This window comes from Sardina pilchardus, chromosome 10 (genome assembly GCF_963854185.1).
Source record: "Sardina pilchardus chromosome 10, fSarPil1.1, whole genome shotgun sequence".
Taxonomy (NCBI): domain Eukaryota; kingdom Metazoa; phylum Chordata; class Actinopteri; order Clupeiformes; family Clupeidae; genus Sardina; species Sardina pilchardus.
This window is the reverse complement of record NC_085003.1, coordinates 9,993,338-10,005,837: the sequence shown is the minus strand read 5'-3', so window position 1 is coordinate 10,005,837 and position 12,500 is coordinate 9,993,338. Positions and strand designations below refer to the sequence as shown.

Here is a 12,500-nt window from a genome sequence, read left to right as displayed (position 1 = left end):
GAACATCAGCTTATCCAAATTCAACCACTAACACACAGTTCTATTTCATCTCTTCTGACCGCCAGGACCTGGATGTTCATCACATGCACTTGCAGTTCGAGTGTCTATACCAACAAAGTCGCTTGCGACAGGGGTGACATACCCCCACCAGGGTACTTAAGGTACGCTTGCCCCGGAAGTGATCTCTTAGCAGTCTTCTCGGCCGCATTCCGAGTGATAGCCAGAGGGTCATCCGAAATTCATAGTACCGTGGTTACATGCGTAACCTTCGTTTTATTTGTCTTGCATAAAGAGAAAGAAACGTGGATGTGTGTGTTCATGAGCAGGTGTGTGGTGGGGAGTGGTGGGGAGAGGGGGTGGAGAGTGAGCTCACCTGCTCGGCTATGTAAAATGTGCAGCTGTCCGTCTCAGGGTGGAGCCAACAGCAGCGGAATGTCTCCCCCAGGATGGGGTTGTAGGGCTTCTTTAAACCCTACACACACACACCACACACCACACACACACACACACACACACACAAACACACACACAGAACACATTAGCAAGACAGACACAGGTGAAGTATGCATACAGTACACACAAGTACAAACAAAACCTATAATTGCATAGGGAGTGAAGTCTTTCCCAATATCCTAAACTCATCTAAATCCTCTCTTTACCAACATATTCAACAATAGAGTTATAGCTTAAGTAACTAAGGTGTGCCTAGCACACCCTACACACACGCGCACACACACACACACACATACACACACTGTGCACGGAAGTGCAGTGTGCACGGAAAACTACCAAGCTATCTTCACGACCTGTATTTTGTTTCATGGGCAGCAAGAAACCAGTCCAACCAGTCGGTTGTTCAGTGGTTTGTCAGCTTGAATTGAGCACTACCTGCCTGCCACAATAAACCCCCTTCACTGAGTGTCTCTGAGCCTGCCACCTGCCACAGGCATAATCACTGTGTGGCCTGAATGAAAAAAGGCAGAATCAGGCCATGGGGAATGGACAGGTACACAGTGTTAGCCTCTAAGAGCCGGACATCTCTTTGATGTAGATTTCATGACAACCTGCATATTCTCAGTACAGTATTTATATTCAACTCTCTCACACAACTCTGATGTAGAATTCCAACTCTGCTCAATACTGCAGTCATTCTTCATTGAGTCATTTCTACACTCGTCACAATTTCTGAAGGGCCTTTTTAAACCAGTGTCTTTATACAAGTGCTGCTTTAGTGAGAATGTTGTTGTCTGGTGATGCTTCATGCGCATAGGTAATCTGATGAATCAGGATTCAGTTTAGCTTCCGAAAGCTGTGGAACAGGTGAGGGTATATACTACAGTTATGTTATTTGCTTGCGGAATGCAACAGATGTTTCCGGTTTTCGGACATTCTTACCTTGGGCTTCTTGTAGAAACCGGACAGGTACCAGCGCACGACCTGCTTTATCCTGCCGTAGGCGCTCTCCTCCAGAGCGGCCCTGAGGGAAGAGGAGCACACGTCAGCGTGCACACACACACACACACACACACACACACACACACACACACACACAATAGTTCACACCACGGCTTTTCATCTGCCTTCAGTTTACACAGCTACCCACGTTTGCACACACACACATACACTCCCAGACAGTTTGAACTGCTAGTTCTCTGCAAACGTACCAGGGAACTGGCCCAATGTTTACACAGAATCGTTCAAATATATCTGTTCAGAGAAGATATTTGCCACAAATGCTCGTCTCTGTACAAAAAAAATGAACACATCTATGGTGTACAGAGATTCCAGGCAGAGAGGAATCAAAAAGCAAATACACTGCAGGCACTTGTGAGTCCTCCTCCAGCACACACAAACACTTAATAATTTATCTGGATTGGATAAATAACAAGACATCATCTAAATATTATAGCTGAAACTGACCACACACACACACACGCACGCACGCATGCTCAAAATGGCTTACTGGGAGAGCAGGTCGGCGTGGAAGTAGTAATCGGAGAGCTTGTCCAGGAAGGAGCGTGGCTCCAGGATGAAGGTGGGCAGCACCACCTTGGACAGGTCCATGCCCGGCCGCAGCTGCTTCAGCAGGGTCCAGATCAGGCCCTTGTTCTCCTCCGACACCGTCTCCACCTGGGACGCCTCTCCAGCCTGGGGCACAGCACAGGGGAGAGGTGGGTGGAGGTCGGGGGAAGGAAGCTATTAACCAAAGCCTCTATTGTAGCCTAGAGTAGCAATCCACTTTCAGGTTTGTTGTCCGTCAAGTTCAACTCCATAGACAGACATAGGGCCCTTCTCATTCGTCTTTTTCTCTATCCTCCCCTCCTTCCTTCCTCAGTCTTCCGGCTCGTTCCCACTGATTTGTAAAGAACACTGGATAGACTATCCCACTGTTGCCGCCCCATCATTCTTTACCTAGATCAGTGGGAACGAGGACCAATGAAGGAAGGATAGATAAAAAAGACGAATGAGAAGGGCCCATAGTTATCTAGGTTGGTCCCTCCAGACTCAAATAGGCCCTGGGTCACTCCAAGAGTCACAGGTTGGCTACCGCCAGCTCACCTCAGCCATTTCCTCTTGTCCCTGCTCCACATAGGTGGTGGCCTGCAGACACGGCGAGAGGTCATCCGATTGGTCCATGTCGCTCTCCTCCGTCACGCGTCCCCCATTCTCATTGGCTGCGTTGTCCGAGTCCTCGTGGGCTTCCCTCTCCGACTTGTCTGAGTAGCCATCATTCTCCATGTGGTTCTCAAGCATGGAGTCATTCAACCTTTTTACAGAGAGAGAGAGAGAGAGAGAACATGTCCAGTATGAGTCACTTGCTACGGAAGGAATCCTCTGTGACACAGGAAGACAAAATGCCCTAAATGAATTATGGAATCAATTGTGTGTATAGATGGAAAGGAAGAGATTTATACAAAGGAAGGAGGACATCTATACCATAAATACAAGGTATGTGTCAGTAATGTTAAGGTCCCATATGTATTTCAATTAGTCTAGAACTATAGACGTCCCTAGCGCCAGCAAATCTAATTTGCTGCCAGGGTATATTTCAATGGCTTTGTCTGTGAACCACTTAAGAGCAGTAATGAGTAAGTTCCTTTGGCTTACTTTACTTCACTCAAATGTTCTTGATCTCAAGGTGCAGTCAGTGTTCGCACAAGCCCATAACATTGTTTGGTTACATTCAGCAACACGATTCGCTAGCTGCCCGTTCCATGAGTGCACTGTTACAAAAACCTCTCTGAAGGTGGCCCAGGCCCCGAAAAGTGTAAACAAACAAAGTGGGTGCAAAACAGGAAACAAAAGCGAAACCCTGTATGGAGATATTGAAGGGAAGGGTGAGCTACCTCTAGTGAGTTTCGTTTGGTCCTTGGTCAAAAATATAGCACCTAAAGTACGATGTTTTGGACAAAATCATTATGGACAAAAATGCTAATCATTTTAGACATGAACATGAACAAATGTGACTTCCTGCGCTATCGCTGACTGCTATCTTTAAGCATTTATAGTTACAGTCATCACCATGCAAATGCATTTTTGTTTATTCAAAATACTAGGCATCTCTCCCGGCAACAAATACACAGCAACAGTTTCATTGGAGCCTGGTGTTGGCCCGTGGTGCTGCTTGAGCCTGATGCGTGACTCATGGCCCGGCCAACAGCAGGGGAGGCCCTGAGGACTGTGTGTGTGTGTGTGTGTGTGTGTGTGTGTGAGTGTGTGAAGGGTCTCCGGAGTGCCGGCCATCAGGACTGTGTCAGTGTTTGAGTCTGTGTGTATGTGTGCGTGTGTGTGTGTGTGTGTGTGTGTGTGTGAGTGTGTGTAAGGTCTCCGGAGTGCCGGCCATCAGGACTGTGTGAGTGTTTGAGTCTGTGTGTGTGTGTGTGTGTGTGTGTGTGTGTGTGTGTGTGTGTGTGTGTGTGTGTGTGTGTGTTTGTGTGTGCGTGTGTGTGTGTGTGTGTGTGTGTGTGTGTGTGTGAAGGGTCTCCGGAGCGCTGGCCATCAGGACCTCAGGGACGCCTGCGGAGGCTCAGAAAAGCTCGGCCAGCCTGGTTGCCCAAGCAACAGCGTGCATCCTCACCTACCACTGATGTGAATGTCAATGCCACCAAAGGCGTAACCAAGACAACAGCCACCCGTAAAGGTAAAAACCAACAACCGAAGGGACCAATAACAAGAGACTAGAAATGACTTGCTACAGAAATGTTGGATTCAAATTAAATAAGAGCAAAGAAAACACAAACAAAAACACAAACAAAAGCATGTGTCTCTGCTTGACAGAATGTTCTGGAGAGAGAAAAACAAGGAGGAAGAGGGAAAAACAGGCGGAGAAGTGGGAGGCAGGGGAAAGGAAAACCCCACAAGCACCGGGAGATAAAAACCAGCAGACAGCTGACCGCTTGCAGCGTGCCTCTAATCATTGGCCATTTATAATCCTGCCCCAACAGCCAGCCTTTGTGTGCTGCCTGCTACTCTTCCCTCCATCGCACTTATTCACTCGCAGTCACTCTCTCACTCATCAATCAACCGATTCACTCGCCCTCTCACTCGCTCTCTGGCTCACTTTTACTCAATCGGTCGGTCAGATAGTCAGTCGCACGCCTGCTTACCCATCTGTGGTTCACTCACCCTGTCAGATTATCAGTCTCGACCCGCTGATATTTGCAGTACATACATACGCAAGCACACACACACACACACACACACACCATTAAAGGAAGACAGGTGTCATGTGTTCCCTGCCATCTGCTGGCAGACGGAGGATAAGAAGAAATTTGCAATAAGAACAAGCCGAGACGATCACAGAGAAAAACAATTTCACACACACACACACACACACACACATACACCCACACCATGTAGATCTCTTACCTTACACACAACAGCAAGAGCAAAACCAAGCCACCGGGAGAGTAGGAACCACACACAGACGACTTCTGCCTTTTCTCTTTTCTCCTGAGCAAGCACTCTGTCTAGCACCAAACCAGTGTGACCAGGAAACACAACCAGTTCCTTTTTCCCCCTCAGCCTTCTGCGCTGCTGATTTCACATTTGCATGCGTGAGCGCAAGGGTGTATGTGACTAGGCGTGAGTGAGAGTGAGTGAGTGTGTGAGTGTGTGTGTGTGTGTGTGTGTGAGAATATGAGTGTGTTTCAGTCTGTGCGTGTGTGTGCTGCTTGGCTATCTCTCTCTCTCTCTGCTGTCATCTCAGTCTGAGGGGAGGTGTAGGGTTCACATTCCCTTCATCTCTTCCTGCTCCTTGGCATGTCACATGACATCCAGCGGCTGAACTGATTGGCCCGTAGGTTTGAGAGGGGGCTGGCGGAACAGAGGTTGATATTTGGGAGTGGTGGAAAGGGGGTGGGCCTAAGCAAGAGCTGCCAAGTGGAGAATATCACTGACCTCAGAAACTGGAAACTAGAAACATTAATACACACTGCTACACACGCACACACAAATTATGGATGAGTACCTAATATATATGGGCCTGGGTCTCTGATAAGAGAATATGTTCATTTAGAGCACGTTTTCTCTGCAAGATTGTATTTGAAATGCTTCAAAATCATTGAAGCACACGGGAACATAAGGCAATGATATCTATATGTATCATTGTTTTTCAGTTCCTTGATATGTTTTGTCCTTTAATATTACAGTCCTAAAGCTCATGTGGAAAAGTCAAATAATGACTGGATATTATTATAGCCATTGATAAGACCTTACACTGCTTTTAAATGTTTATCGGGCACAAATGTACAGATTAAGCTTGCCATTTTCATATCACAGGCTCAAGGATGATAAGAGTGTAATGATGTGTTGAAAGGCTATGACAAAGCAATCCATGGCCAATGTTGACATTCCTGTTTGCATATCAAATGTGACCTCTCGTTTGTTTACTTGTATACTTAATATGACTTCAACAATACTGGATAAATGGGCTTTTCCCCCAATTATAGTTGAAAACATTCAGAGCATAGCCCCAGTATTTTTTTTTTTAAATACTGTAAAGTGAATGCACAATATCAGTACACATGTGCACAGAGTAGGGCCTATGCTCAATGCCTATAGATCACACATGCATAACTCCTGAACATTATGCTACATTTTATCCACCATTTAATGAAAACATTTAACTGACAAGGGAAGTGGACGTGGCCATTTTATTCTGTAAGATACAGCTTAAAAAAAAAACAAGATGTATCTAGTCAGCTTTCCAGATTAGTATATTAGCCTTCAGCGAGTGGAGGCAGTGGTTCTCAAACTGTGGGACTGCACACATTAGTGTTCTTGGGTAAGAGCCAGCCAAGTGTTCATTAGGATTAGCATCAACAGATTTTATAAAGGTGTTCCTAGTGTTAGGAAGTTAGTTGCGTGAGATTGAGACACCACACTAACACGTACACACTCCATACACCTGGGGACGCTGGATTGTCTGTTCTCCTAATTGCATAGAGGCCACAGGTATGCGGCCTATCAAGAGAGCAGTTGGACACTGGATGTGTGGACAATGGAATCGGACAGTACAACAAAATGGCCTGGTGACACCCATCACCACCATTCTATATCTATGATCATAGTGATCATAGTCTTTGACATACGGTACCTCTTACTTATGTCCCTGGTATGACAAAAAATGTCATGATTTTTCCCAAACTTTCAGTGATTTTTCTTAATTCCATGAATTCTCCATGGCTGGATGTTGGGATTTTACAATTCAATGACTTTTCCAGGTTTTCCATGACCTTGAGAGCTGTAAAGCTTGACAGTTTAGAACCACAAAACCACACCCCATGGCCACTCATCCAACATCTTTAGTAGTCTGACTCTGTACCCATCTCATTCGTGTCTCACACCATACAGAACATCATAGTTGTGAGTGCGTTATTATCTGGGCCGTGGGGAGAAGTCGTGCGGAGTGAGAGTGAGGGGCTGTGGTCACAAAGACTAGGAGGCTGGAGGACGCAGCAAAGCACTTACACAAACAGTAATATCGCATCCATTTTAGGATCACAGTCATCAGCCTGCCCTAAACTGGCTGACCGCAATACCCACACCGCTACTGCTGCCCATCATAGCCGATTTCCCACTTCCAGTGGCAATATAAATAAAGCCATTTCCTGTGCATTAACAACATTGTGTATAAAACGCAAGTCAAAAGCTGTGCATTGAATGCACCTGTGTATTTGCTGCAGCGGCTTACAGTTCAGTGAATCAGAATCAGATAGTACTTTAAATCATAAAAATGAAGAAAAGAAATACATTCCAATGTGTGTTGACCTCATAGCTGAACGTTACGTGATTCAAACTCTGGTTTAGTGTGTGTGTGTGTGTGTGTGTGTGTGAGTGTGTGAGAGAGAGAGAGAGAGAGAGAGAGAGAGAGACAAACAGGCAGACTGACAGTGACAGACAGACAGAGAGAGAGAGAGACAGACAGACAGAGAGAGAGAGACAGACAGAGAGAGAGACTCACTGCTGGAGGGCCTGCTCGGTGAGGACAGGGGACTGCAGGAGCTGGAGGATGTGTGAGGAGTCAGAGGAGGAGCTCAGGTCTCCGTCCCGGCAGCTCTTGGCCGTCAGCTTGTACAGGCTGGAGCAGCTGAGGGCCAGCTCCAGAGCGTCCATCCACACACGACCTACAGCCACACACACAGGATAGGAAAAATTAAATATTTTGTCAGAAATTAGGTCTCTCTCTCTCTTTCTCCCTTTCATACAGTACATACACACACACACGCTGTATAGTCACCCAAGAACTGTACACGTAAGTACAGTTCTCCATTTCCCTACTGAATCCACTTATCAACTTTCACATATTCAACTTTCACAGTCTTTTGCAATAGTTGAGAACAGTCAGTTCCAATGTGTTTTCTTAAAGTGCCACAACCACAACCACAAGACCATAGCAGATATTTGAATGTCTCTTCAAGAAATTATGTGAAACTAAAGAGCACAATACCAGAACACCCAATAGTAAACTACTTTATCAATCACATTGATCAGCTCTCATCTAATTGTGTGATTAATCATAACAAATGCATTGAGGAAAACTTTTAAAAAGAAAGGAAAAGGAAACAAAAAAATGTGAAAAAAAACCCCAATAAATAACTATTATATCAGACACACACACACACGCGGTGACTCACCGTCTGATTCAGATGCAGCCCTGCAGATGAGGTAGCTGCTGGGCAGAGGCTGTGTGATGGAGCCCACATTCTCTCCTTTGGGACCCTGCAGAGACACACACACACACACACACACACACACACACACACACACACAGCTGTGTCAAAACACTGTGACACACACACACTTCTGTTCAAGCCTCCAAACACACCAGCTCACTCACACACACATTTATTAAGTAATTCATTTATTTCCTTACTCGCTTATGTGCCCACACACACGCCTTCACACACTTAACAAACTCATACCACACACACACACACACACACACAGTCTCCTGCCCACTGACCTTCATGGTTGCTTATGTGCCAACACACACTCCTTCACACACTTAACAAACTCATACCACACACACACACACACACATATATATATATACACACACACACACACACACACACACACACACACACACACACACAGTCTCCCGCCCACTGACCTTCATGGTCCAGATGGACTTGTCGAGCGGGTGGTAGAGCTTGAAGCAGAAGCCGTCCTTCTTGGAGGGCCGCTCGATGAGCTTGCAGGAGCTGAGCAGCACGGTGCCCACCCAGTGCTCCATGCTGGGGCTCTTGTAGATGAGCAGCACGCCCGGCTTCAGCGCGCACCACAGCTTGGTCCAGCTCTTCAGCGACCCGCGGATCTGCAGCCGGAGAGGGAGCGGAGGAGAAGGCACAGCTCAGAGACCAAGACCAAGACCGAGACCGAGACCGAGACCAAGACCAAGACCAAGACCAAGACCAAGACCACCACCTCTCATGACATTAATGCAAGAACTGACCTTTCCATTCAAGAGTGTTGATTTATGTTTTCGTTTAAAATATTGCCATATTTATTTATAGTCCAAAAACAGAGAGAGTTCACGACAATAGAGAGACTGGGGATTGAGGCTGATGAGGAAAACACTGTTTGACAGCCACTTGATATACCACATGTACTGTATGTGTCACCTAAGCTTAAACTAGGAAGAATCGGGAACATCCACTCATTCACAACATTCACAACATGTGCATTATATTGTAAATAACCACAATATAGTTATGCTCCATACATGTACCGAATAACAGCATTTGCAAACACAGGGAAGGGTTACATCTATCTGACAAACACTGGTTATTACCTTCACCCAGTTGGACATGATGACCACACTGGGGTCCTTGAGAGCACTGAATAACTCTTTGGCTGCCCTCTTCTTCTCCTGACGGTAATTCTTCTTCTGGACCTGCAGAGGAGTACAAAACAAACAGATTTGACAGACCGCTCCACTTTCAACCACCAGGTGGAGCTGTTGTTACCAACATGACAATATGTGACCCAACGCCTTGCCATGCTATCAGCTTTACGATCACATTAATGTATAACTCAAGACTCATAAACAGGAGGGATTTTCAAAGACCGCTTCCATGTTGTGTTACCAGGAAGTAGAATGGAATCCTCTAAGGCCCAGTGAACTGAGTTGACGTGTTTGTCATTCTTTCCCATAATGCTTGTTTCTGCCCGCTAGCTTCAGGCGGTTGTTACCTTGAGGGACTCCTTCCTGCCCAGCTTCTCCGTTGGAGACGTTGGGGTGTCCCCCTCCACCCCTCCGAACACCCTGGGATCCAACTGATAGAGGACACGGAGAGGACAATGAGAAAGGTGTAAGGGCAGGCAAGTCACACGCACACACACACACACACACACAAGTAAACACATTACAATTAGACACACACAAGAGCTGTGACCTAGTAGTTAAAGCTAATGGTCTGACAGCAATACCTGTGTCTGAAGGGCCTCTCGTGCTGCCATTGTCCCCACTGTTTAAGGACTTGCAGGAGCCCGGCAGCTACATTTACAGACAAATTCAGCCAGCAGCTCTACTGTTTTTCAAAGGGGTGTGTCAGCCATGCACTGAGAGCACACACACACACACGCGCACACAACACACACACACCTCCTGTTTCTGACCCTGATCCGACTCCACTATTGGCAAACACAAGTTCTGTTTAACAGCTTGAAGCAGTTTGAAAGACTCACTTTTACTTCGCAAAGTCTAGAGCAACACCGCACACCACAACATGTCATTCCTTACAGCCATTCAACCACAGTGATAAACAAACAACCACACAACAAGGAGGACACACACACCAACAATGTCTAGCGCAGTTTTGAGGCCGACAACAGGAGTGTGTGAGCGCTAGCTGAAGTGTGTGGGGGAAACAGGTGTCTCTCCCTGTCACATCCAGAGGGCTGCTCTCAGGGCGACAGTGACCAGATGGCGGTCGAATGGGATAATTATATCCACAACACACACACACACACACACACCTGAGGTGAATGTGTGTAGAATCAAACAATGACTACAGCTAAGTTCTAGGATATTAAAAACCGACACAAGAATAGTAGAACAGCCAGAGATGAGAAGGAGGGCAGAGAGAGAGAAAGAGAGAAAGAAAGAGAGAGAAAGAGTTCCTCTCTCTTTCTCTCTCTCTCTGCCCTCCTTCTCATCTCTGGGCAGAACGAGAGAGAGAGAGAGAGAGAGAGAGAGAACAAGAAAAGGAGAGAGAAAAGGAAGGAGGGGGGATTGGATACACAGCTGGAGGTGGAGGTGTGTACTGGAGCTTTGCAGTCATGTAAACAAGTCCAGCCTGTGTGCAGCGGAGCGACTGCGGTGGCTAAAGCTGTGGCCGAGATAAGCCCTTATCTGGGCCTGGATTTCCTTGGCTGTTGCTACTGGAGATGCAGAACCTCAGAGGATGGAGCAAAGAGTGCACTGCTCTCAGAGAATGAGACATACAGTAGTGGCAATGCGTGGAAGGGAAGAGAGAGAGAGAGAGAGGAAGAAAGAGAGAGAGAGAGATTGATAGTGAGGGGAGGAGAGGGAGAAACTCACTGGGCTGCCGGGAGACTGGGCAGGACTGAAATCGTCGCTTGGCGAAGACAAGCCATTGCGGTCCGAGTCCCCACCTACAAACACACACACAGACTCATACTGTACTACATACTACAGACTCATACTACAGTGGTTGACAGCAAGTGTCCATCAGAACAAATGGGAAAGGTGGAGAGAGAGCAAGAGAGAGGGAGGGAGGGAGGGAGGGAGAGGGGAGAACGTGAGCAGAGGCGGACATCCCAGGTTCAGAAAGTAAAAGTCCTGCCAAGTATTTGAACCAACCATTTAGTAAACCAGCTCATCCTAATTAGCAGCCAGGTAGATCAGGTCATTAGTGATATCACCAGTGTTAAATGCACAGGTAGAAAGAATATATGACAGGACTTTTACTTGCTGGAACCGAGGATATCCACCTGTAAACGTGAGGGCGTACAGTAGCAGAACAAATGTATGAGGATGCTTGTGTACCTGGGCTGAGGGGATAGATGTCGTTGTCCCCTGCATATGACAGATTCCTCGTCAGGGTCCGCGGGTCTATCTTTGGCGGCGACAGTGTCGTCGGACAGAGCGAGAACCGCCGGCGGTACAGGTTCTCCTCTTTCATCTTGTCGTCCGTATTCGTTCCCTGCGAAGAGAGGGAAGGAGAGGGGAAGGAAGGAAGGGAGGGAGGGGGGGGTGGCTTCATTAATCTTTCATGCATGATGGGACTGGGGATAAACACACATCATATTTTTGCTTCACAGATATGAGCGGAAGACGCAGCGCGGCAGATAAGAGGCAGATGATATCAGACTCCCGAGATAAACCAGTCGGTCGAGATCTGTTGGAGTCTATCATTACCCCCTGCTTCTAAGACCTGGCACACACTAGGTCTTTCCAGGACACTCCACCCAAGCCTATGTAAACAGTAGCCAACAAACGGCTTTTTGAAATGTGATTCCTGGCTAGTTATAGATGAAGCAGTCATTTTGAACTACAGTTGTAGATGTAAGCACTGCTACAATTGTTCCAAACTCAATATACCATAATTTCCTGACTATTAGCCGTGGCTTATACATTGATTTTCCAAAATGTCCTCAGCTATGAGGTTAATACAGGGGGGCAGTTAATATGGCGTTAATATGGTTTTGTTTCTTTTAACTTGCATAAAACACTGTCCTGCGGTTTATACACAATGCGGCTTATATGCGGGAAATTACTGTAGATGACCGTAAATGGAAACGGGCACCTGGTGGCCTCGGTGCTCCAGAAAGCGCAGCACCATCTACAGTATGTTACCGTCGGATTGGTGGAAGCCACCATATGGTAGGCACTGGAGGAGTCAGACGCCTATGGCTTTCACATCGCGTAGCTAGCGCAGAAAATGCAAAGCTAAGCAGACTAATAACAGAGTGCCTTTAGTCGCTACAAACACTGTAATCGGGAAAACACTTCGCAGGAACTTCTGAGG

At 46.7% G+C, this 12,500-nt stretch overlaps 1 protein-coding gene across 3 annotated transcripts in view; it reads right to left on the bottom strand.

Annotated features, from left to right (window-relative positions):
* Positions 1 to 12,500, bottom strand: part of osbpl5 (oxysterol binding protein-like 5) — a 47,287-nt gene that overhangs the window by 6,940 nt on the left and 27,847 nt on the right. For all 3 annotated transcript variants that reach the window (XM_062546868.1, XM_062546870.1, XM_062546869.1), the window contains exons 2-12: positions 11,519 to 11,675; positions 11,051 to 11,124; positions 9,700 to 9,783; positions 9,299 to 9,400; positions 8,618 to 8,821; positions 8,139 to 8,223; positions 7,466 to 7,628; positions 2,560 to 2,767; positions 1,964 to 2,148; positions 1,396 to 1,477; positions 374 to 472 (exon numbers count right to left, since the gene is read on the bottom strand). In XM_062546868.1, coding sequence (XP_062402852.1) covers positions 374 to 472; positions 1,396 to 1,477; positions 1,964 to 2,148; positions 2,560 to 2,767; positions 7,466 to 7,628; positions 8,139 to 8,223; positions 8,618 to 8,821; positions 9,299 to 9,400; positions 9,700 to 9,783; positions 11,051 to 11,124; positions 11,519 to 11,654 — 1,422 coding nt within the window. In that variant the 5' untranslated portion in view covers positions 11,655 to 11,675. The remainder of the gene's footprint in view (positions 1 to 373; positions 473 to 1,395; positions 1,478 to 1,963; positions 2,149 to 2,559; positions 2,768 to 7,465; positions 7,629 to 8,138; positions 8,224 to 8,617; positions 8,822 to 9,298; positions 9,401 to 9,699; positions 9,784 to 11,050; positions 11,125 to 11,518; positions 11,676 to 12,500) is intronic.